Consider the following 26,988-nt stretch of genomic DNA (forward strand, 5'->3'; position numbering starts at 1 on the left):
GAAATCACATAAATATTGACCACTGATACTCGCAAAACTCTTTCACACATATAATCAAGGGAACTACTTAACAGTAAATAAGCCTGCCACAAACACTTATTTGAACAGACAAGTATAATACATAACTTGATGTCTAATTCACAACAAAGCATTATGCGACTGTTGCAATGTCTGAAGGTTTCAGTCCATTTCTTTACGAAACATTACAAATGCCTGACAACATACAAATAAATTCCACTCACTAATCAATCTGATTCTAACCGCAGCACATTTTTCACTTCAAGTTGCAGCCATATAGGAATCCATTTCATTGTAAAATATTACACACGGTAAGGAAATGAGATAGAAACGCACATTATATATGTAGCAGAGGGCAAGAAATTTCATTCGCTCGTGTCGTACATTTTAGACCGCTACAATTAATCTTTCGTCATTTATTATAAAATTATAAATTTAAAACAAGGAATAAGGAATCGAAACAATTTGTAACAAATAACAAAAGTAACGAACAACAAACTGTTCCTTGCTATATTTGTCATTTTTTAAAACTGTGATGGCTAAATAGTGTTATGTTAGAAGCAACAAAAAAAATTACTCTGCCTGTTTCGAACTTGGGGAGTTAAGTGTTGCCATGTTGGCAATCCGGAAAATTGACATTCAGATGCAGTGATCAAACAATGTATGTCAACAAATGTCTTGGGTAGTGTTGAGCTGTTGACAAGAAAATTTGGCTGTAGTGACGTGTAATGATAGGAACGATGCTTCGTTTTATAATTTCTCACTGTAGGCAGAATATATATTTCATAATTGGATTGACGGTCGGTGTTTCAGTTAGCTTGATTTTGTCCCCTGTTCTTGAGAATGAATGCGATAGCTCGATCTCGGCCGGATATTTCACTGACAGGTTAACTGGCGGATGGCAGTCAGCAAGCGATATGGAAACTGATGAATATAAACCAAGAATAAACCTGGCAGGAAAGCCACAGAAAGCTCAGAAGACTCCTCAAACACTAGTTAGGCCACGATATTATTCAACAGAACTAGGGATCCGCGAAAAGTTATTTATTGCTGTGCTAACATCACAGAGTACAATATTCAGTAATGCCGTCAGCGTAAATAGAACTGTTGCACATCTCGTTGATAAAATAATGTATTTTATCGACGCTCTGGGACCACAGAAATTAAATATTACGATGCCCGGTATTGTGGGTTTTACAGATACAAGACGAATATTGAAACCATTCCATATGCTAAAATACATCACTGACAATCATTTAGAAGATTACGATTACTTTTTTCTAATGAGAGACTCAACTTACCTAAAAGCAAGGAAACTACGTGATACTGTGCAGTCAATAAGTGTTAGCGAAGATGTACATGCAGGCAGTGGGAAAAATGACGAACATACAGCATTTTGCTCACTAGGTAATGATTACTACTCTATAAAGATACCTATTATCAGTTCGATAAATGTAACTTATTTATTATTTGTTTTTTATTGTTCTTCTTCGTACTGGAGTTGGCACACAGTGCAAAGATTTTGGCTCCACACCAAGGTCAGCACTCAGCTGCTTTTCAGCTTCCTGTTGAAGTGCAAATTTTATTATTGAAGATTTAAAAATTTGGCATGGACCAACACTGCACTGGGGAGTCTTTTGTTTCTTGTTGTCAAGTTCCTCATCCTTTGATTGTAATTTCAAAGAGGTGAACTTTTTCCACTGAAGGTCCAATGACTTGTCAATAAGTTCCAGCTTCGGCACCACTGACAATCGCTTGACTGTGGAAGCCTATAGTTGTGCTGTAGTCCCCTCGATTTTCCTTGAGTGCAGCCAAGCATTCCAAGTAGAATGGTTCGTCATCCAGGTTACGAAATTTTCTTTGTATTAAATGAAGCTATTCTTTACATTGATCTCTTGGGTATGATGGGAGAATGATCTGAGATCTGAGAAAATGTTTCTGAGGTCTTCCAGATTGCAGTTATCAAAAACTTCATCATCTGCTATTCTTTTCTTCTTAGTTAGTGTGTGCCAGAGATATTTCAGAACTTGTTTTAGCAAATTCCGTTTCTTGTTTTCCTTTCAATGGTTCAGTTTCTGGTGCAATTTCTTTGGCATAGCTGCCTGGTTCCTCAGATGCTGACTTGTAAAGCCCAAAACATCTAAGATGGCTGAATGCATTTAATGGCTTTCCCCTTTCTCCAACCTGTTGAGTAAATTCCTCTTGAAGACACCTGGCTGTTGTGTGACTGATACAGTTTTAAGAGGTGTTTTTATGTGAGATTTCCGCAAAGATGAATGGTGTGTGATATCTGGAACCCCACACAAGTCTCTGTACAGCTAGGTCTTCCTGCAGATTTGTATGCTGAAGTGTGGCCAATTTTAGGAGCTCTTGATATATCTGGTACTGAAGGGCTTCTCAAACTCTGTACTTGCATGGAGCCAACATGTGAATGAAATGTTGCAGCAAATGTTGAGTGCCTCAGTCCTGTATGCCAATTTGTTGTAGGAACATTTTTCTGTCTCACACTTGCAGGGAGCTGTGGTTTACTCTTGTGTGTGGACTGAGGAAGCTTTAAGACATAACTGATGTTGGCATTAACATTTTTTTTTATTATTAGATTAACTGCTGTAAAAATGTCGGGAGTTTTTTCATAGTGTGTGTAGAACTCTTCTGCTGCATTGGCCCAATATATTCCTTTTCATTGTTAATTTTCTTTTCATTTCCTGTTGGAATCTTAAACAATTGCTTTGATGCTGTTACTGTAAATGGTTTCCTTGTAATATTTGTGCTTCTCACCAATGATAAGGCAGGAGTTTTTACATTAAATGTTGAAGTTAATCCTATACATTTCCCAGTGGTAAGTATAGTATTAGTTTTCTTCATACACAGTCTACCTTTCGTTTTCTGTTGTACTCCAACTGGCTTCCCATTTGCTTTTATATTGTTTTGCACATTTTTCTGATAGACTTTTTTTTGTCCCATGAATCAAGGTTGGGATTTGTTGTATTTCCATTTATATCAAGAGAAACATTGCATGCTGATATTCCAAGGACAGCAGCGGGTACCTCATTTTTTTCCCTGCTTCTTGCTGATTTTGCCTGCAAGCCTTGCTTGCCTTTCAGTTCGCCATTTTGCAACCTGTAAAATAAGATGATAAGCTACATTTTAATACTGATTGACAGTTCTTTTGCTATTATACAAAATTTCCTGTAACAATAATTCCTCCCTTATATTAAATAGAAACTGAATTTCTTTTTCACTCAGATTTCAGAGGGGTTAGTGCAGTAAGTGTGTCTGTATATGGGATGTATTCAGCGCACAGTTTAGTCATTTCAGAGTCCCTTCACTTAATCACACCAACATTGCTGAGAATATTTACTGATTGTAAGTTAAATCAGTTTTCTTTCCTCAGTTTCTGTAGGGACATGAAATTATGAAATAACTTTAATTGTGCTGGTTGGTACAGTGATTGAAGAGGGGAAACACTCCACTGACACTGTAGTAATTGCAGTTGTATCAGGTCAACCCTTTAAGCTAAATATACTTGAATAAGGCACTGTGATTGGTACATGAATGTGTTTGGCACATCTGAAATGATGTAAGAGTTGTGTTCTAACCACTGTGACATTTATGCAGTTAATGTAAATCTGAAATTGTGAAAATTATTCCATTTTTTTCCAGAAAAAAGATAGCTTCTCATAAATTTTTAATTATCTGGGGACTTATGCTGCGGTTCTCTGGGGAGTTTTTCTGAAACATTCCACTTTGTCACAATTGAGGTTGTAAATATCCCTTTTTTCTGAATTTTAGTGAGAATCTTATCACTGCCAGAACTCTATTTAATGTATGGAAAAATGACAGGGTATTGTAACTTTTTTTAGTTCTAGGAGCTGTTTTGCAAATATGCAGACAGTCAATGTTATGGTATGTTGTTGGATTTCTAGCTGAGTTGATGAAATTTTTTGCAAAATGGAGCTGTTAACATAGTTACAAACCTGAAAAAATACCTTTGTTAAATAGCATCAAAAGATCTCAACAATCACAATACTCCAAAATATCGGCTGAGCATGCACAAAAATCTTAACAAAACCTTTTTAACACAAAGTAGTGAAGTGTCTACTTTTTCGTCCACATGTTTGGGCATTCCATCAGAGGGATTACAAGTTAGTTAGTTACATGTTCCATAGATCATTTGAACTATTCTTTTATTGAAATGATGTGGAATGAATCAGTTTACAGGGTATGTATACATGATTAATTTTAACGTTAATGAGCAAAAGCTACATGTGTCTAGTTACACTGTTAGGAACTTGAAAAGGAAGTATGTGGTCACCGGGAAGCTGCAACATGACTATCATCATGTGCAAGCAATAACTGAACAATATAAACAGTTTTGTATATACAGTACCTGTACAGTTGTCTACTCTGTGATATTTGTAAACAGTGGAGTAAACAGACCCATTAAAAAAATCAAAATACAATTTTAAACTGCATGTATTCATGTCCCATCATTTACTATTGAATTCAGAGTGCCAAACCCCACCAGTACCACTTACTATTTCACGCTAAAGATGCTTAAGTTCAATTTTCACATCTTCGTAACTTGGAAATTTTCCAGCTGTTTTTCATTGATTTTTCTGTCACCAGAAACAAGAAGTGTTCATGATCCACACCTCCTTTTTCTTAATGATTGTAATGTTCAGCATGTTGTGCCCCAGTGGTTGATCAGTTGGAAGTCCTACAGTAATTTGGCTTATTCTTTTTTGACAAATTTTTATGGGTTATAATACCACCAGCTATTTACTTCTGACAAATGAAATTTCTGTCATAAGTTCTAGTATATATTTATACCACAGTGTTGTGCTGCTGCTGGTAATCAACCTGTGTAATCATTTTGAAGCAGCTCAGAATGTTGTTGATTACTTAATCAGCTTCTTTACAGATTCTACTCTTTGAATGTTCTGCTAGTTTCTCAGTTCTGGTTTTGTTAGCACTCATTCTGATGACTTCTGCTAAAGCTGCCACAATCAGTCCTCTTGTTTACTTTTTCAGGTTTTCAGTCATCTGTAACAATCAGATCTCTTTCTTGTATCCTATCTTACGAGGGCTATGCCGAAAGTTTTTAGCAGAATGTGTGAAAAAAAATTTATTTGCAAAAAAATGTTTACAACTTTTCAAAATACTCTCCCTTAGCATGTATACATTTTTCCATTCTCTGAAACCACTTAGAAAATGTGTCGCCCAAGCTTCTTTTGGGATGTCACTTAGTGCACTCTCGTACGCTGCAATGGCCTCTTCATGTGATGAAAACCGCTGCCCTCGAATTTTTGCCTTAGTCTTCGGGAACAGAAAGAAGTCACAGGGGGCCAGGTCTGGTGAATAGGGGGGATGGGGTAACACTCGCACTTTTTCCTTCTCCAGAAAGTCCATAGTTCTGGCAGCCCTGTGCGCAAATGCATTGTCGTGATGCAGCAGAAGGTGCCCACTCTTGGACTTTGGATGCTGTGGCTTCCATGTGGCCATGACTTCTGGAAGACAATCGTTCACATACCATTCAGCATTGACTGTACGACGTGTGTCCAAGGTCACAGAGGTGGGATGCCTGATCTTTGTGAAAAAAGTTGCCACCATCTTTTTTCCAGAGCTCCGACTTCGTCGAAATTTTGTGGGTGGTTCCTCCCCTGGAGAGCACCACACAGAAGACTGTCTCTTCGTTTCAGGGTCATAATGGTTGGCCCACGTTTCATCACCTGTGATGATATTGTAGGTGTCTTGGGAATTCCCTCCATTGAATTTTTCGAGCATGAAACGACACCAGTCCACTCTCGCCTCCTTTTGGCTTTCTGTCAGGGAAAGTGGCACCCAAAGGGCACATCTCTTAGTAAGGCCTAAGTGACTATGAACGATGGTCTGCGCTGCTGTTGATCCAATATTTAGGGTCCCTTCAATGTCGCAAAATGTAAGATGTGGATCTTCTTTGATCATTTTCCTCACAGCATCAATGTTTTCAGTAGTCACAGCTGTTGCTGGCCGAATGGGACGAGGTTCATCTTCAATTGACTGCCGACCCCTCGAAAACTCACAAAACCAATTTCCAGCTGTGGCCTTAGAAGAGGAAACTTCACCAAAAACACGCAGCAAAGAAGAATGGCATTCTTCAGCACTTAAACCCTTTTTATAATCATAAAAAAGCATGGCGCGAAAGTCGCGGCGAGACAGCTCCATCGTGCACCGTCTCTGACTCAGCACTGCCTGCGCTTTCTTACCGCACTGTGGGGGGATCACTGCTAGCCAGGGGCTGCGAGTGCACGTCCCAAAGTTGAAAAACATTGCTCTTTCGAATGAAAACAACCCCACTGTCCTCTGCCTTATGGTTTACAGGCTGCTAAAAACTTTCGGCATAGCCCTTGTATTCTGAACTTTTTCACACATCATCTGTCCATCCAAGTTTGCATAGTTGGTTTGAGTCTTCATTTGTTGCACTTTCAGCAGTGTATGGATGTTGACAGAGCAGTTTCCTCAGATATTTTTGTGTAGCCTGCTAGTTCAAGTTTTTCTTCTGCAAATGGCTATTTAACGTGCAGAAGCCCACTGCCACCTGATTTCTTGGGTAAGTATAACCTATTCACATCACTATGAGGATGTCATGCCATCACTACAAGAGTATAACACACGATGAATCAGCATGATTTTTCTAGCTTTCCTGTCCAACTTGTCAAGGTCTGCCTGTGTCCAATTCAAAATGGCAGCATTGTACCTGATGATAGGTATGACCTATGGTGTTGATGGTATTTAAACCATTTAGTTTGATTTTTCAAAACTTTCGTGGCCCTTAGCGTTTTTTCTTTGTTGACCCCAATTTTTACATGTCCGTGCCTGATGTTTGCTCAGTTGCAGAATTCTATGCTTTAACTTACGGTACGTAATGGCGTGCCTGTGCCTTCACTTTCTGCGAATGTCCCCTTTACTAGTGTCACTGTTGAGCATTTGTCCAGACCAAATTCCATGTTGATGTCCAGCTTGAAGATCCTTATGGTGTTGGCCAGTGACTGGATTTCAGCATCTGATCTTCTATACATCTTGAAGTCATGTGTGTACAGTAGATGAAAAACTTTCTGTTGGTCTGTGCCTGCTTAATAACCCAGGTTCGTATTTTGGAAAATTATGGATAGGGTGATTGTAGTGATGATGAACAGCAGTGGGGGGAGAGAGTCACCTTGAAAGGTTCCTAACCTGATAATGACCAATCTGCCAACAAAAAGTTCTGTCTTTCAGTACTTCATTGCATTTTCTGCGAACCTCCAAATGTTTTTGATGACTCCAATGGTTTCCAGACAGTTTATGCACCAACGATGAGGCAGTGAGTCAAAGGCTTTCCTGTAGATGATCCAGTCACATGCTGGTTAGTTTTGCAATTTTCTAGGACCATTTTGTCAGTTAGGACCTTGAAAGTCTCTTCGGGTTTGCTGCCGGATCCTAAAATCAACTTGACTCGATATTTCGGCGATCCAACTGTTCGCCATCTTCAGGAAAATGCTGCTTATGCTGATGAGTCCCGCTGAGACCTGACGCCAAGTTGCAAATCAACGTCCTATATAGGCCACCGTTCAGTACATGGCGCATGCACCGCCCATCACAGTTTCTGAAGATGGCGAACAGTTGGATCGCCGAAATATCGAGTCAAGTTGATTTTAGGATCCGACAGCAAACCCGAAGAGACTTTCAAGACTTATTATGCCGGAAAAGCCTACGCAATCACAGTTAGGATCTTGTTTGCTGTGCTCCTACGTCCCTGTTTACTACCTTTTTGTCCTGCTGGCAGAATATTGCTTTCTTCCACATAATGCTGAGTTCTAGCAGCTATTACATCTGTCAGCAACTTGAATACAGTAGGCTGACTTGTTGGTATATAAAGTATGTTTGATACTCAGCATGTGTGAAGTTATTATTTATGGTTAACTAAACAACATCATCATATTTTATTTTTAAAATGAAATTTATAGTTTTTTAATTTATGTTTTTATTGTGTTTTAATGTTCTAGGGTAGCTTATTCCTTGTTGACCCTTCATAGATATCCCTGCATGCTTCTTTTGCTTTCTTTATCAGAAGTTGAAATGTTTTATTGTTGGTCTCAATGATGTGTCTGCTTCAAACAAAATAGCTTCACTGTGTGTGATATAGACAGGAAAATCATTTAGAAATATTAAAACCAATATTGGTCAGCAGAGGCACTCCTGAGAACACTATATTATTATGTTTTGGATATGATATACATACAGGGTTCGTGTCTAAAGAAAGGAGACTGACCACCAAGCAGTGCTCTGGTTGCCAGAAGCAGACTCCCCGGCAGGGGAATTTGTGTGGGGGACTAAGCTAAGCAACAAACTGGGCGGCAGTCACGTCCAAGCTCCGACACAACTGAGGCTCATTCAGGGCACAAAAGCTCTTTTCGAGATTTTGTCATGGCAGTAAACATGAAAAATGGAGTCTATGCTGGAGCAATGCACATTATTAAATTTTGCCTTCACCTGGACAAAACTGCTTCCAGGACACTCAACTTGGTTAAAGGCTGTTATAAAGATGGTGTCCTGTCAAGGGCCCAGATTTCCCAGTGGATCAGTGGGTTCAAGAATGGACAGGAGACCATTGAAGACATGGAGTGGTCTGGATGCCCTCCAATGAGTGGTTGGGACAAAATGTGGCCAAAGTGAAAAAACAAAGAATTCTTATCTCGAGGTTGAACTGTCAGTGCTGTTTTCTACAAAGAAGCCCTTGCACACCTATTCAGTGCCAATCACTGGAAGCTCCACCACGGCAGTGTTCCAGCCCACACTGCCTTCGTTGTGAGTGACTAACTGTCCCATATAGGGGTTGCAACTTGCCACAGTCACTGTAAAGCTCCTATATGAGTCCATCAGACTTTTTTCTGTTTCCAAAGCCCAAGAGAAGCCTGAAAGGTCACCATTTCAACAATTTTCCTGCCATCTAGCAGGCTGTCATAGAATCTCGGGAGGAGATTACGGCAACTGACTTCCCAGGACCCTATGCAGCATGGGAATCATGTTGACAGCAGTGTATCAACACCCAAGGAAAATATTCTGAAGAAATGTAACAATATGTACTGATTGTATCAATAAATTCTTCTTACCAAGCCCAGTCTCATTACTTCACAGACAAACCCTGTATGCCATTAATAACTTTACCCGTACAGTATTTGGGATACACTATGTGATCAAAAGTATCCGGACACCTGGCTGAAAATTACTTTAAAGTTTGTGGCGCCCTCCATCGGCAATACTGGAATTCAGTATGGTGTTGGCCCACCCTTAGCCTTGATGACACCTTCCACTCTCGCAGGCATATGTTCGATCAGGTGCTGGAAGGTTTCTTGGGGAATGCCAGCCAATTCTTCATGGACTGCTGCACTGAGGAGAGGTATCAATGTTGGTCGGTGAGGCCTGGCACGAAGTCAGTGTTCCAAAACATCCCAAAGGTGTTCTGTAGGATTCAGGTCAGGACTCTGTGCAGGCCAGACCATTACAGGGATGTTATTGTTATGTAACTACTCCGCTACAGGCTGTGAATTATGAACAGGTGCTCTTCAACAGTGGGAAGCAAGAAGGTGCTTAAAAAAATCAATGAAGGCCTCTGCTGTGATAGTGCAACGCAAAACCACAAGGGGTGCAAGCCTCCTCCATGAAAAACATGACCACACCATAACACCACCGAATTTTACTTTTGGCACTACACACACTTGCAGATGAAGTTCACTGGGCATTCGCCATACCGTGATTCATCACTCCACACAATGTTTTCCCACTGTTCAATCGTCCAATGTTTACACTTCCTCACCAAGTGAGGCATTGTTTGGCATTTAGCGGTGTGATGTGTGGCATATGAGCAGGTGCTTGACCATGAAATCCAAGTTTTCTCACCTCCCACCTGACTGTCATAGTACTTTCAATGTATCCTGATGCAGTATGGAATTCCTGCGTGATGGTCTGGATAGATATCTGCCTATTACACATTATGACCCTGTTCAGCTGTCGGTGGTCTCTGTCAGTCAGCAGATGAGGTCAGCCTGTACGCTTTTGTGCTGTGCATGTCCCTTCACATTTCCACTTCCCTGTCACATCGGAAACAGTGGACCTAGAGATGATTAGGAGTGTGGAAATCTTGTGTACAGATGTATGACACAAGCGACACCCAGTCACCAGATCACTTTTGTAGTCCACGAGTTCCATGGAGTGCCCCATTCTGCTCTATCACTGAGGTCGCTGATTTGGAGTACCTGGCAGTAGGTGGCAGCACAATGCACCTAATATGAAACACACATGTTTTTGGGCATGTCCGGATACTTTTGATCACATAGTGTATGATATACCAAAACTATGTGCCCTATTTTTCACATTTTCTCAACACACTCTCTTGCAACAATGACCAGCAGAATAAGAAAAAGTTATTTACTTTAGTCTATAGCCACAATTTTTATTTTATCAACTGGGTACCAGGTACCTTGTACTATCATCAAGTGATCTCTTGATATGCAGTTATCATTCTCTCTTCTCAAGTAGGGGTGTCAGTATTGACTGTGCGCGTAAGTTGATGTGATGATGGTACTAGATACCTAAACTAGTAGCCAGGACAAAAGTTGCAGCTATCAACTAAGGCAAATAATAGGTTTAAAAATATACATGTTACATTTTTATCATTGTTGAGTGCCTGATGCGTTACTTTTCTGTATTATACAGTAGTATGGCTGCCATACCTGAGACTAAATTTTGCTTCGCTTGGAAGCCTTCATCATTATATAATTTTGTTTTGTTTTACATAATTGTTTCTGAGATATTTGAGAACAAAGAGAGCTGACTGACTATTCTGTAATTTTCTGTATCTTGGACATTACCATCCTTTAGGAATGATGTACTGTTGTCTGCTTGAAACATTCCAGAAGCATTGTTGTTGTTGTGGTCTTCAGTCCTGAGACTGGTTTGATGCAGCTCTCCATGCTACTCTATCCTGTGCAAGCTTCTTCATCTCCCAGTACCTACTGCAACCTACATCCTTCTGAATCTGCTTAGTGTATTCATCTCTTGGTCTCCCTCTATGATTTTTACCCTCCACGCTGCCCTCCAATACTAAATTGGTGATTCCTCGATGCCTCAGAACATGTCCTACCAACCGATCCCTTCTTCTAGTCAAGTTGTGCCATAAATTTCTCTTCTCCCCAATCCTATTCAATACTTCCTCATTAGTTATGTGATCTACCCATCTAATCTTCAGCATTCTTCTGTAGCACCACATTTCGAAAACTTCTATTCTCTTCTTGTCCAAACTATTTATCGTCCACGTTTCACTTCCATACATGGCTACACTCCATACAAATACTTTCAGAAACGACTTCCTGACACTTAAATCTATACTCGATGTTAACAAATTTTTCTTCTTAAGAAACGCTTTCCTTGCCATTGCCAGTCTACATTTTATATCCTCTCTACTTCGACCATCATCAGTTATTTTGCTCCCCAAATAGCAAAACTCCTTAACTACTTTAAGTGTGTCATTTCCTAATCTAATTCCCTCAGCATCACCTGACTTAATTCGTCTACATTCCATTATCCTCGTTTTGCTTTTGTTGATGTTCATCTTATACCCTCCTTTCAAGACACTGTCCATTCTATTCAATTGCTCTTCCAAGTCCTTTGCTGTCTCTGACAGAATTACAATGTCATCGGCGAACCTCAAAGTTTTTATTTCTTTTCCATGGATTTTAATACCTACTCCGAACGTTTCTTTTGTTTCCTTTATTGCTTGCTCAATATACAGATTGAATAACATCGGGGAGAGGCTACAACCCTGTCTCACTCCCTTCCCAACCACTGCTTCCCTTTCATTCCCCTCTACTCTTATAACTGCCATCTGCTTTCTGTACAAATTGTAAATAGCCTTTCGATCTCTGTATTTTACCCCTGCCACCTTCAGAATTTGAAAGAGAGTATTCCAATCAACATTGTCAAAAGCTTTCTCTAAGTCTACAAATGCTAGAAACATAGGTTTGCCTTTCCTTAATCTTTCTTCTAAGATAAGTCGTAGGGTCAGTATTGCCTCACGTGTTCCAACATTTCTACGGAATCCAAACTGATCTTCCCCGAGGTCGGCTTCTATAAGTTTTTCCATTCGCCTGTAAAGAATTCGCGTTAGTATTTTGCAGCTGTGACTTATTAAACTGATAGTTCGGTAATTTTCACATCTGTCAACACCTGCTTTCTTTGGGATTGGGATTATTATATTCTTCTTGAAGTCTGAGGGAATTTCGCCTGTCACATACATCTTGCTCACCAGATGGTAGAGTTTTGTCAGGACTGGCTCTCCCAAGGTTGTCAGTAGTTCTAATGGAATGTTGTCTACTCCGGGGGCCTTGTTTCGACTCAGGTCTTTCAGTGCTCTGTCAAACTCTTCACGCAATATCATATCTCCCATTTCATCTTCATCTACATCCTCTTCCATTTTATAATATTGTCCTCAAGTACATCGCCCTTGTATAGGCCCTCTATATGCTCGTTCCACCTTTCTGCTTTCCCTTCTTTGCTTAGAACTGGGTTTCCATCTGAGCTCTTGATATTCATGCAAGTGGTTCTCCTTTCTCCAAAGGTCTCTTTAATTTTCCTGTAGACGGTATCAATCTTACCCCTAGTGAGATAAGCCTCTACATCCTTACATTTGTCCTCTAGCCATCCCTGCTTAGCCATTTTGCACTTCCTGTCGATATCATTTTTGAGACGTTTGTATTCCTTTTTGCCTGCTTCATGTACTGCGTTTTTATATTTTCTCCTTTCATCAATTAAATTCAATATTTCTTCTGTTACCCAAGGGTTTCTACTAGCCCTCGTCTTTTTACCTATTTGATCCTCTGCTGCCTTCACTATTTCATCCCTCAAAGCTACCCATTCTTCTTCTACTGTATTTCTTTCCCCCATTCCTGTCAATTGTTCCCTTATGTTCTCCCTGAAACTGTGTACAATCTCTGGTTCTTTCAGTTTATCCAGGTCCCATCTCCTTAAATTCCCACCTTTTTGCAGTTTCTTCAGTTTTAATCTACAGTTCATACCTAATAGATTGTGGTCAGAGTCCACATTTGCCCCTGGAAATGTCTTACAATTTAAAACCTGGTTGCTAAATCTCTGTCTTGCCATTATATAATCTATTTGATACCTTTTAGTATCTCCAGGGTTCTTCCATGTATACAACCTTCTTTCATGATTCTTAAACCAAGAAGCGTATTGGAAACAAAATAGCTCATTTAATACATATATTCAGGGAAATCGTAGTCAATTTATGTATTCATTCAGTAAAATGTCCCACCCCTTCATGGTGTTTTTTCCCTTAATTTCTAGACTCCCTCTCTGAATTCGTACTTGGTGGTTAATGACAAAAATGTAGTGCTGATTGAATCATTTTTGATAGTTATTATTCATTTTCACTGTTTGGCAATATGACATTGACAGCTTTCTATTTACTCCCTTCCCTCACAACAATTTGATCATTCAGTAATCTTGCGCTTCAGTATCTATATCACATTTGTTATGTGGACTTTTCAGTGTTTTGTGGTACAGTTCAACATATTTGAGCATGTCCAACTAAATATGGTTTATTTTGTCACGTTTTTGTTTATAATGGATTAATTATTTAACATTTCCATTTAGGATGTAGCAGATACATTTGGGAGGGATGTGCTTCAAATGTCAGCTCTGTTGTGAGATTTAGTTCTCCGAGAAATTCTGGAACACTGTTTTGTGTTTGAAGGCACACAGTTCCTATTGTATGTGAATGTGCTCCAGTGGTTGCACATTCAATATGAATTGAATTATTGCAAAAGGAAGCACACATTTTCTGCTTTTTTGATGAGAGTGGAGTCAGTTTATATATATTTTGGGATTACAGAAGTGTCTGATTCTACCTGTCTGCTTTGACCCATGATATCATCAAAATGGAGGAAATGGCCATCTAAGCATCTCCAATATTGCACCTATGACGTCACTGCGTACACATGGCAACAAACACGAAAATACGCATAAATAAGACAATAACATACATCTCCCACCAAAAATACAAACAAACTAACGGGACAACTGCAGGAAATTGGGGGTTTTAGGGTGGGGACAAGCTACATATAACTGTAAAAAAATTACAACATTCTGCTACAACAACAAAATCTGCAGGAATTGGCATTTCGCAACTATCAATACCACTAAAAAAAATCACCTACAACTATGAAAATTGGAATCGGACATTTCTCTTGACATATATAGCTCAACCACAGCTGAAGAGACCAAAACACCAACACCTACAACTATGAAAATTGGTATCGGACATATCACTTGATCAATATAGATCAGTCGCACCTGACGACACCAACACACCAATACCTACAACTAAAACTACGAAAATTGGAATTGGGCATTTCCCTTGACCTACATAGGTCGATCACAACTATTGATACCAAAAAACCAACACTTTCAACTACAAAAAATAAAGTCAAAACTATAACACCTCAAAAGCCCAGAAATTAAACTTCCCTACATGAATTAAAACAAAATCAGTACACCATAAATACACAAAACATTGCAACTCAAGAGGAATAGACCCCAAGGAAAAAACAATTCTGCACCACCAACAAATTCTGGCGCTGCAAACTGGGTTGGCCACATGCTTATGCAACCTCCCCCCGACATGCTCTCTCTCTCTCTCTCTCTCTCTCTCTCTCTCTCTCTCTCTCTCTCTCTCTCTCTCTCTCTACAAACACAACCAAGTCATAAACTCCATGCCGTAGTGACGTCACACACCGAAACGCCCTTACGTCACGGGTCAAAGCAGACGGATGGAATCAGATGCTTTCATTGACCCCATATTTTCAGTATAAACACATTTACTTATCTCTTCTGAAAGAACATTGCTATTTTGTTCTAAATTGATGGAATGAAACTTTGGTGTTTATGGAACAGAGGAATGCTAAGGGTAGATAACATTAGATTATTACCTGATTAAAGTGACATATTTGTTAACCCTTTAACTGGAGAAGGCGAGATAATTCATCTGAAGCAAATGAACCCACAAGTGCTGTGGGCAAGATAACTCACATGTGTATCATTGCATCCACACATATCACTTACCTGTGTACAATTGTATCCACAGATAATTCATTGGGGCACTGTTTCATTGCTGTGGTAGGCATGATAAATTGCTCCACCAATCTTGCAGGCATGATAATTTGTTCCAAATATAAAAAAATTAAAAAAAAATGAGAGAGAGAGACGTTTTTGAGCATGTTTAACAACACAAAATGCCTTACAATTATAGTTGGTGTATAAGTAAGCGTTAATCCCTTCACACAACTAGAAAACAGCAGTTTTGTCTACCCATGCAAACGGTGGTAACATTTCCATGTGCATGAAAGCATTCAGTCCTGAGTACTACATGCCGTACTTACTCAGTTCTCAGATACATACAAGATGGTTAAAGGCTATATCATACAAATTGTTGTAAGTTTTCTGAAATATACTTTACAGTTTATTCCCCTTTGTCCCTACGCCTCTCATTTTGACAGCATTTCAAAGTGGTAGTCAATATTTTATTTTAAATATTTGATAGGAGGTAGATGTCAGACTACACATAGAAATCTTCAGGGTTTGATTCCTTTCTGGCCCTAATAATACCTGTTGCATATTATTTTCCTATCTGCAACTGCTTCATTTGTGTACAAATTCAAGGTTACGCGGTAGTTCAAATTCCTCCTGCAATTGGTTGATTCCCAGGCCAAAGGAAGGCAAATTTATACTATTTTCAACATGACTAAGCCTTGTAAAGCACACAATGGTGATGTTCTGACCAAGAGGCTGTAAACAACTTCATTCTGATTATGTAGTCAAACTTATCCGTCTAATATTTCATTAGTTTCAGCACAGATGAACAGGAGTATGAATATTCTCATTAGATTCAATGTTGATCAAATATTTTACAGGTGAACAGCTGGATGTCACTGCCCAAAGGGGACAAAGTGACCATGTTGTCATCATCAGGTACACTGATTGTCTAGGAGCTGAAACTGGACGTATATCTCCTGGCCCCTTCCGTCCAACCCAGTGCTCTGTCTGAGGTCATAGCCGGGGACAGGCATGAGCCCAGTACCTCCCCCCGCCCCTCCCCTTTTTGTATCAGTACATTACTCCGTAAGAGGTTTGTGCATGGAGATACGTGCTGCTGGTGTGTCTGCTATTGCTCCACCAACCACAGAAGTCAGCTACTTGTGAGATATCTCCTTCCTCTTCTTAATCTAAGTACAGGTTCCCAGGCCTTACTAAGGATGTAGCCACTATTATGACTGATCAACAGTTCCCTTACTAAAATCTCTGTAGATACTTTAATGACACATTCCCAGGAGATAGACATCTATGTCAGACCTTTATAACAGTCATTAATCCATACCATGTAGGTTCAGTAGGCAATGTTCTGCTACTGCCGACTTGTTAGGCTGCTGCAGTTTCGTATGCTGTTGGTATTCTTGGCAACAGTCTTTGACAGTACACACCACCTGACCTATAAATGTCATGCCACACTGGCAGGGGATCTGATTGACCTCAGACTTCCATAGTCCAAGGTTGTCTTTCACATTACTGAGTAGTGCCCATGTTTTAGCTGGTAGGTAGTTGCCAGTAGTCACTTGGCATTACCAAAGCATTAATTCTACCTTACCAATAATGCAGCACAAAAATGGAATAAACACAATTTTTCTTTCCAAAAAGTTCCATGGATTCTTGTAAAGAGAACATCGAAACTCGTAAGGATCTGTAAGCTTAAAGTTGTGAAGTCTCCCAACAAAATCCATGGAGCTATGAATATGATGTAAGCTTAAAGTTGTGAAGTCGCCCAACAAAATCCATGGAGCTGTGAATATGATGTAAACATGTTCTGATGTATAGGCTAAGCATATCCTTCAAAGATTTAGTGAGTGAGTATGTTGGAGCACAGACGTTGGTAACAGTGGGGCTGAAAGGCACTCCATATTTTGTAGATGTTTGAAAGTCCATAAAGTCTCGGTGAAACTGGTGCTTCTGTAGTAACTCCTTAACAATCACACCCCCTGCCAATTTGGCATGACATACATAGGTCAGATGGTGTGTACTGTCTTAGATCATTGCTGGGAGAATCAGTGGTACCCCAGATCACAGCTGCCTAACAAGTTGTCAGTAGCAGAACATTGCCTGTTGGACCTACAGGCTATTTATTATGACCACACTAAGGTTCTGACACAAGCGTCTAATTTCTGGGACACTGTCATTAAAAAAGTTGAGGTTTATCTCTCAACAGACAGTACTTGCTCGGTTCATTACCTCTGCCAGCCACCACTGGAGAATGGTCTGAAGATGTTCTGCAAATAGACTGAAACCAGTTACCATTATAATAAATGTTTTTATGTGATCAAGATTGTTTTAATTTGTAACTTTTAAACATTAAAGCATCTGTCAAGATTTGAGTAAGGGAACTGCTGGTCACTAATAATAGTGGCTACATCCTTAGTAAGGCTTGGGAACCTGTTCTTAGTCAGATTAAGATATCCCACAACAAACTGATTTTGAGGGGTAGTAGAGTAATAGCAGAGACCTGACAACTCATGTCTTTGGGCACAATCTGTTGGCAGGAGAAGATGGGGAGGAGATGCTGGTCTCATGCCTGTGCCTGAGCATGGACATCGGAGAGAGCACCAGGTCGGATGGAGGGGGTAGGAGATATAAGTCCTGTGCCAGTCCCTAGATGTTCAGTTCATCAGCACAGCTGATGATGGCAATGTGGTCGCTTGCCAAAGTCTTGTGCCCATTGGACACTGACATCCAGCCAGTAACCCATGAACTACTTCATCATGAATTATATTGGAAGAATTTGAAAAATTACAGACCCAATGTTGTCATTTACTTTAATAAGCCATAAAATTAAAGAGCTTTTCCTAGACTGTTTTGCATAGTTTAATTATGTTTCCAATATGTACTTGTTCTAAAGTTATAGCAAAAGTGCTCTTGGTTACTTAATTCTGCATCAGAATTATGAATTAAATTATTATACTCTATGTGAGTGAGTGATATAGTTCATAGATGCTATTATATTATTTAAGGAAACCTACTTTGCTTGTATGGTACCCTCCCTCCCCCTTCAATAGCCCACATACTTAAAGATCACTTATAAATAAAGAATAAATATCATATTTTGTAGTTTGTATGCTAATTTCACTGCTTATTTTTTCAATCAGCCTGTCATTTGACTCTGTGAGAGTAAGTGGGCCTTGTTTCGGACTTTAGTATGCAGAATTATTTGACATTAGTACAAACATGTAATCCTGACCACTAATTACGCGAAAAGGTTTGTTACTCTAAAATGTCCCATGGAGTATGACCAGATTGTTTGGCAGGATGTGTGGATAAGTGGATTTATACAGATAATACTGTTAATAAATTTTGTTTGCTGTAATGGACATGTTTCTGATCATTGTGTGTTGCAGTATTATCACACTGTTAGTCATGGGACGTGGACCATTTGCACAATAAATCATAAGGTGGAACAAGCCAATTTACATTCAAATAACAAATTTATGTGTAAATATGTCTTCATGCCTACAAGTTTTTTTGGTAGCTCATACCCTGTCTTTACATATTACAATAATAAAATTTATTCTGCAGAATAGGAGGAGTTGCCAAAGAAAAACTTTTTCAATGTGTTTTCAAATTTTACTTTACTGTATGTTGGGCAAATTTTTGTTATTGGGTAACTGGTCAAAAATTTTCCTTGCAGCATTGTGCACGCCTTTTCATGCCAAAGACTACCCAAATGTGGAGTAATGAATGTCAGGTTTTTTCAGGTATTTTAATTATGTTTGTCATTGTTCCCTTTGAACTGTAGTGGATTATTTACAACAAACTTCATGAAAAAATAAATATGCTGTGAAGCAGTAGTCAAAACGCCAAACTTTTTGAACAGATGCTTACAAGATAAACATGGGTTAGTACCACATGTTATCCTTACAGCACATTTTTGAGCAAAAGACTTTATTTCCTAAAGATGAGTTACCTCAAACCATTACTCCATGTGACATTATTGAGTCAAAATATGTCAGCTTACCGATTTCTCTCTCCCCAAGATCTGCAGTGGTTTCAAGTGCAAGTGTCGCTGAACTAGGTTGTTTAGCAGTTACAAAATGTGTTTTTTTTCCATTGAATATGAATATCTAAAAAATTTTAAGCTTCATTTTATGAATTCCTCACCATGTGTTACCCTTATCAGTGGGGTAGTACCTCAAGATTTATGGAACTGTATACATTGTGTCTGTCTGAAATTGAGAGTGACACCTTTTGCAGAAAACTAGTCAGTGATACGTTTTATAACATTGCTTACCATTTCTTCTGTTGCTGTATGTATGCTCGGATTAATTACAACACAAGTCCCATTCACACAAAGAACCAATTCTGCTCATTGTATGTTCAATGGAAGATTGATTGCATATATGAGAAGCAATAGTGGACGTAAGATTGGGCCTCGAGGAACCCCATATTTGCTTTCTCTTCAGTCAGAAAACTCTCTCCTGATTACATCAGTTGAATTACTAGGTACAACTTTCTGCATTGTTTTGGTTAGATATGACATTATTGATTGGTTGACTGTACTATCAGTTGCATAAAACCTCAATTTATCTAGGAAAATACTGTGATCCACACAGTTAAATGCCTTAGATAGGCCACAGAAAATACCAGCTGATGTTGTTTTGTTATTTAATGCTTGTTAAATTTAGTAAGTGAATGTGTGAATGGCATTATCAGTTGAGCAACTCTTCTGAAATCCAGACTGTGATTAACTGAGGACATTACTGTTGCTCAGGTGGGACACTATTGTAGAGTATATGACCTCAAAACTTTTGGAAAATGATGTCAGTAGTGAAACAGGTCAGTAGTTATTTATATCTCTCATCACCTTTCTTACAGAGGCGATTTAACAGTGGCATATTTCAATTTCTCTGGAAAAATGCTTTGAGTTAATGGTGCATTAGATATTTCAGAAAAGATAGTGGTTATTATAGTGTAACAAGTCGTAGTACTTTGTTGGAAAATTATTTTTGAGAGAATATATAATTTTCATAATTTCAGAAAGGTAAGTTGGTCTGTGAGACATCTATATAATTGAATTTTATGTAGGGTGTTCAACATACTATTTTGATTTTTGTCTTCAACTATTTGTCCCTATATTTTCTACTAAATTTGGGAAATGATTATTACACATATCTTCTACATTTGACTTATCATTTATAGCCCTTCCATTTAATTCAATAGTGATGTTATCCTGCTCTGTCTCTTGTTTTTGCTATACTCCATATAGCCTTAAGTCTGTTGTCACAATTACTGATTTCTGACATAATGTGTGTGTTTTATTGATTTTTGATACCTTTTCTTGGTAATTTTGAGTAGTTTTGTAATGTGCAGCTACTGCAAAATCTTTACTTGTTCTTGCGAACAGAAGCATTTCACTTTTCCTGTCTCATGATACTTTAATCCCTGCAGTGACCCATGGAGTTTTACAAGGCTGTTTAATATCATTTCTGGTTAGCTTATGCAGAAAGCTTTTTTCAAATCATAATATGAATTTATAATAGGATAGATTAAATTTTATGTCAACATTTGGTTCATTATAATTTAATCCCATGTATATTGTATAAATACAGACATAGTGGACATCAGCATGGCTCTCTTGTAGTATGCATTATGAATCTGGTAAAATGAACAAATATTTCCACCATCCCAATGGCATTTACCTCCTGAATCACCACTCATCACTGCTGATGCCACCTCCCTGAACTCCAACATCCATCATGCCCATGGCCTTGCTACTATCAAATACTATCTCTGTAAACATCCATCAGACTCCAAACCCATCACCTCAGTCATTATACAACTTATCTACTATATTATCATCCACTACTACTTTTCCTGTGAAAGGAAGGTTTACATACAAATCCACGACACATCCATGGGCAACACATGGAATCATCCCATTCCAACCTGTTTATGGGTTATCTAGTAGAAACCTTTCTAGCTCCCAAAACTCCCAACCTCTTGTCTGGTTCAGGTTTTTTGTGATATCTTCATGATCAGGACTCAGGGCGAAGACAACCTATCCACATTCCTTCACAACCTCAACACCTTTTCTTCCATCTGCTTCATCTGATCCTCCTCTACTCATCAATTCAGTTTCATGGACATTATTCTCTGCCTCACTGATATCCACACTTGTGTCCCCATTAAACCCACAACCACCAACATTAACTGGATTTCAACAACTCTCATCCCTTCCACACTAAAAATCCCTCCCATACAGCCTAGCTACCTGTGGGCAGTGTGTCTGCAGTGATCAGAACTCACTTGCCCAGTATGCTGAAGGCCTCACAAAGGCCTTCACAGGCAGGCAATACAACCTCCCCCACTCCCAAACCTAGTCCACAAATAGATTTCTTATGCCCCATCCTCACATACACCCAATCCTCCCACAACCTACACTAATCAGCAACAAGGGAACACCTCCTAGTCACCCAGCATCTTGCTGGACTGGAACAGCTGAACCATATCATTTGCCAGAGCTTTGATTATCTCACATCTTGCCCTAAAATGAGGGACTTTCTACCTGAGATTCTTCCTACCCTTCCTAAAGTGGTCATTCATCACCCACCCAATCTACACAACATCCTAGCCCATCCCTATGCCACTCCCACTTTCAACCCCTTGCCACAGGGGTCATATCCTTGAGCAGACCAAGGTGTAAGGCATGCCCAATCCACCCACCCAGCACCTCCTATTCCAGTCTTGTCACAGGCTTATCGTACTCCCGTCAGAGGCTGGATTACTTGCTTCCACAAGTAGCCATGTCATAAAGCAATTCTGCTATGATCACAGCGTAAACTTTTATTTTGGTATAACTACCAACCAGATGTCCACCAGGATGAATGGCCACTGCCAAACAGTTGCCAAGAACAAAGTTGAGCTGCTGTTGGTGGCACAACATGCAGCTGAGCACAGTGTGCTCAATTTTAGTGGCTGCTTCACAACCCTGGTCATCTGTATCCTTCCCTCCACTGCCATATTCTTTGAACTACACAAATGGGAGTTCTCCTTACAACACATCCTCTGCACCTGCAATCATCCTGGCCTCGGTCTCAAGTAACACACTGTCCCTGCACCCTCCTCTCAACAGTTTCTCCCTCCTCCATCCTGTCACCCCTTTCCAATTCACATGCCCATGTCACTTTCAGCATGGGCCACTCCCCACTGGCCCCTATATTTGTTCATTACATGTGCATCCCATATACCTCCCACTCCTCCCTCCCGCATACCTATCTGGCAAACCAACTTCCTCCCTTTACTCTAGCTCATAAAAGGGTAACTCTGAAAGCTACCAAGTTTCCTTTCTTTTTATCTGTGCCTATTGATAACTCAATGCTTCTGCTTTATAGTGAATGGTCTCCTTTAACCCAAAAGTAAATATTTCAGGTTTATATTTCACTGTATTGTCATTAAGTAGTGTGACAGTTTTTGCAGACACATCCACAAATTTTCAGATGCTGGGTTACTGTTAAGCAATTCAGTGCTACGAAAAGTGTTAGCAAACATGGAGTGGTGCGTCAAGAATGCATTTTCGGACTCTGACGATGCCAATGTTGGACGTTGCATTGTTCATGCTTCAGGACTCTCATGCCAGGATTCTGTTCAGGTAAAAATCTGGAGGTAGAATATTCACTGTTTTGTGTTTTTATTCTTTAAATTACTAACATTATTTTATGTTACAAAAAAGTTCATTTATGGAATTAATATTTATATTTAAGATAGCTATGACAACTATAAGAGGCCAGATTTTAGAGTGCTGTAGTTTCTGTTTCTTATAATGTCGGCATTCTTATTATAATTTAGCTTCTGTGAAATCTATAATGGTGTGAAAATTATTGGATTCAAGCAGAATATTTGCAAAAATGAACTCTTTTTGTATTATATACTCATTTATTTAACAGCTAAATGTTACATCAGTATTTTGTGTACGAGTTTCACCTTGATTAACATTTCAATCCTCCTCTGCATGCATTCTGCTAGGTATGGGCAAAGAGTTTCCAATTTCTTCATATGTGTGTATTTCTGTAAGCTGCTCAAGGAGTTACACGTTTGTTGTAAAGGTGGTTTCCTTCAATCTTTGCTTTACAACTGATCACATACTTTCTATTGGGTTCACATCTTGGCTGTTCCTAGGCCATGACAAAGTTTTACATCATTTTTGCAAAGAATTGTTTGACTGACTTGGCTTTATGATGCAACAATTTATTTGTCATAAAAACAGAGTCACCATGAGAAAACCACTTCACCATCTGAAGCAGTATATCTTTTCCTTGTTGCTGTTGATTCAGTGAACCTTGAACAATATATGTTCTATATGTACCATTTACAAATATTATGCCCCACACCATAACAGAAATTTGGGACTTGACTGTTTGAGCCACACGTGACATAATCAACAGGCTATCACTAGATCTTTTGAGATACTGGCTGCTCACCTCACATATTGACAACATTGGCTCATCTGAAGAGCAGACCTGTAATAATATCTAAAGAAATAGCAAATAGAACATTAAGATTTCAGGTTTTATAGGATTATTTAATTAGATCATTTTCCCCCACATGTAGTTTCTGAGAAAATCATGATTTCAGAGTATCTTAAAAAGTATCTTACCTCGCTCCAGCCAGTCTCAAACAGATTTTTAATTTCATTAGCGCCATTGAGTCAATTATAAGCCATTGCAGATCTTAATTTGGATTTCTTTTTTGAGCTGACTGCACTGTCTTTATGTAGAGGAGAGCTGCGGTAGATGGTGCGGTGGATGCTGTGCCGTGTGCACAAGTTATGGGCAGCCTTTGGTGGCTGGCCCTCACAGGTGCTGTTGGTGGAGTATTTGAGTGTAGTGTGCCTGCAGCCTGTTGCTGAAGTGCGTATACAAAGATGATGTACAGTGCTATATCATGTCTTCCTCCTTGGGGAAAGAGTGCTCCTCTGATGCAAGCATCAGGGTGACTGATGATACATCCATGGCCTCTGTGGCAGGCATGGCAGGTGATGACGGCAACAGCAGAAGGAGATTCTGGGCCAGAACTGATAAATACAGGTGGAAGTGGTGCAGTCATAATCATGCGCACCGGCCAGTCTTCCTCTTGTTAAGTACAAGGGAGGACAGACAATCAGGGTGCTGTTAGCAGCTTGATATACGCGTCCTTGACGTTGCGGAACTGTGCTGATGGTGAAGGCTTGGGTGGAGGCACTGGGGATGCTGGTGGTGAAGGGCCTGACAGTGCTGGTCCAGCTGGTGGTGGAAGCGCAGTTGGCAGCGAAGCACCATGGGACATCTTGGACCTATGGACCTACTGATAACAAACAGACCCGAACTTTTTGACTCTGTAAGTGCAGAACAGGGAATCTGTGATCATAAGGGCATTGCAGCATCCTTGAATATGGAAGTAAATAGGAATATAAAAAAAGGGAGGAAGGTTTATCTCTTTAGCAAGAGTAATAGGAGGCAGATTTCAGACTACTTAACAGATCAAAATGAAAATTTCTGTTCCAACACTGAAAATGTTGAGTGTTTATGGAAAAAGTTCAAGGCAATCGTAAAATGCATTTTAGACAGGTATGTGCCGAGTAAAACTGTGAGGAACGGGAAAAACCCAGCGTGGTTCAACAACAAAGTTAGGAAACTACTGCAAAGAGAGCTTCACTGCAAATTCAAACGCAGCCAAAACCTCTCACTCAAACAGAAGCTAAACTATGTCAAAGTTAGCATAAGGAGGACTATGCGTGAAGTGTCCAGTGAATTCGAAAGTAAAATTCTATGTATCGACTTGACAGAAAATCCTAGGAAGTTCTGGTCTTATGTTAAATCAGTAAGTAGATCGAAACAGTATATCCAGACACTCTGGGATAACAATGGCATTGAAATAGAGGATGACATGCGTAAAGCTGAAATACTAAACACCTTTTTCCAAAGCTGTTTCACAGAGGAAGACCGCACTGCAGTTCCTTCTCTAAATCCTCGCACGGACGAAAAATGGCTGACATTGAAATAATTGTCCAAGGAATAGAAAAGCGACTGAAATCACTCAACACAGGAAAGTCCACTGGACCTGACGGGATACCAATTCGATTCTACACAGAGTACGTGAAAGAACTTGCCCCTTCTAACAGCTAGAGGAACGGAAGGTTCCAAATGATTGGAAAAGAGCACAGGTAGTTCCAGTCTTCAAGAAGGGTCGTCGAGCAGATGCGCAAAACTATAGGCCTAAATCTCTGACATTGATCTGTTGTAGAATTTTAGAACATGTTTTTTTGCTCACATATCATGTCATTTCTGGAAACTCAGAATCTACTCTGTAGAAATCAACATGGATTCCAGAAACAGCGATCATGTGAGACCCAACTCGCTTTATTTATTCATGAGACCCAGAAAATATTAGATACAGGCTCCCAGGTAGATGCTATTTTCCTTGACTTCCGGAAGGCATTTGATACAGTTCCGCACTGTCGCCTGATAAACAAAGTAAGAGCCTACGGAATATCAGACCAGCTGTGTGGCTGGATTGAAGAGTTTTTAGCAAACAGAACACAGCATGTTGTTCTCAATGGAGAGACATCTACAGAGGTTAAAGTAACCTCTGGCGTGCCACAGGGGAGTGTTATGGGACCATTGCTTTTCACAATACATGTAAATGACCTAGTAGATAGTGTCGGAAGTTCCATGCGGCTTTTTGCGGATGATGCTGTAGTATACAGAGAAGTTGCAGCATTAGAAAGTTGCAGGGAAATGAAGGAAGATCTGCAGCAGATAGGCACTTGGTGCAGGGAGTGACAACTGACCCTTAAAATAGACAAATGTAATGTATTGCGAATACATAGAAAGAAGGATCCTTTATTGTATGATAATATGATAGCGGAACAAACACTTGTAGCAGTTACTATTGTAAAATGTAGTGCAGCAGCAGTGCAGTAGGGAGTCGCATATTTAGCTTTCATATTTGTTTTGTAGTTTGATTCTTAATTTCTTTCTGAGTGTTTGTGCACTTGCATATTTAATTACATATAATCCTTGTGTATTCTCGTATTTGAGGGGAGTTATATTGCTTATTGATAGCTGTAAAGTATAAATTCGCAGAGTCGTTAGTCAGTTGTTTGTTTTGGACAGCCAGTGCTTTCTGTTTATTTCGTATAGTCAGTTAGCAGCAGGCAGAGGCCAGTACAGTTTCATCTGTGGTTGCAGAGTGACGTGTGTGAACAGCAGTAGCAGAAACTAGTCTTATATTCAGTTTTTCGTATTAATTTCGCAGGTTTAATTCAAATTACTTTGTGTGTTTGTGTGCTTGCGTGGTGAAATTTTTCAGATCTTTGCGTATTTTCGAATTAGAAAGGGGTAGTATCAAATTTTAATAACGGTAGAGTGTAACATTGCATAGGCGGTTGTCATTTGTACTAACACAGGGGTAGGATCGCATTGTAATATCTGTATAGTGGCGTAGTCATGGTCATTTGATTGCTTAGTTCGTAAGTAATTGTTCATATATCGCAGCTGCTAGCATGAGTTTCTTAGAAGTAGATACCTTAGGGGTTGCGAAGCAACTCAAATCACTTGATAGGGGCAAGTCTTCAGGTCCAGATTGTATACCGATTAGATTCCTTTCAGATTATGCTGATACAATAGCTCCCTACTTAGCAATCATATACAACTGCTCGCTCACCGATAGATCTGTACCTACAGATTGGAAAATTGCGTAGGTCACACCAGTGTTTAAGAAGGGTGGTAGGAGTAATCCATCGAACTACAGACCTATATCATTGACGTCGGTTTGCAGTAGGGTTTTGGAGCATATACTGTATTC

The 26,988-nt window shown here is 39.5% G+C and overlaps 1 protein-coding gene across 1 annotated transcript in view; it reads left to right on the plus strand.

Annotated features, from left to right (window-relative positions):
• The first annotated feature begins 662 nt into the window (after positions 1 to 662).
• LOC124721574 (chondroitin sulfate synthase 2) overlaps positions 663 to 26,988 on the plus strand; it is a 118,522-nt gene continuing 92,196 nt past the window's right edge. Inside the window, exons 1-2 of the mRNA XM_047246616.1 lie at positions 663 to 1,425; positions 22,644 to 22,795. Of these exons, the coding sequence (XP_047102572.1) occupies positions 747 to 1,425; positions 22,644 to 22,795 (831 nt within the window). The 5' untranslated portion in view covers positions 663 to 746. The remainder of the gene's footprint in view (positions 1,426 to 22,643; positions 22,796 to 26,988) is intronic.

Source organism: Schistocerca piceifrons, chromosome X (assembly GCF_021461385.2).
Source record: "Schistocerca piceifrons isolate TAMUIC-IGC-003096 chromosome X, iqSchPice1.1, whole genome shotgun sequence".
Classification (NCBI taxonomy): Eukaryota; Metazoa; Arthropoda; class Insecta; order Orthoptera; family Acrididae; genus Schistocerca; species Schistocerca piceifrons.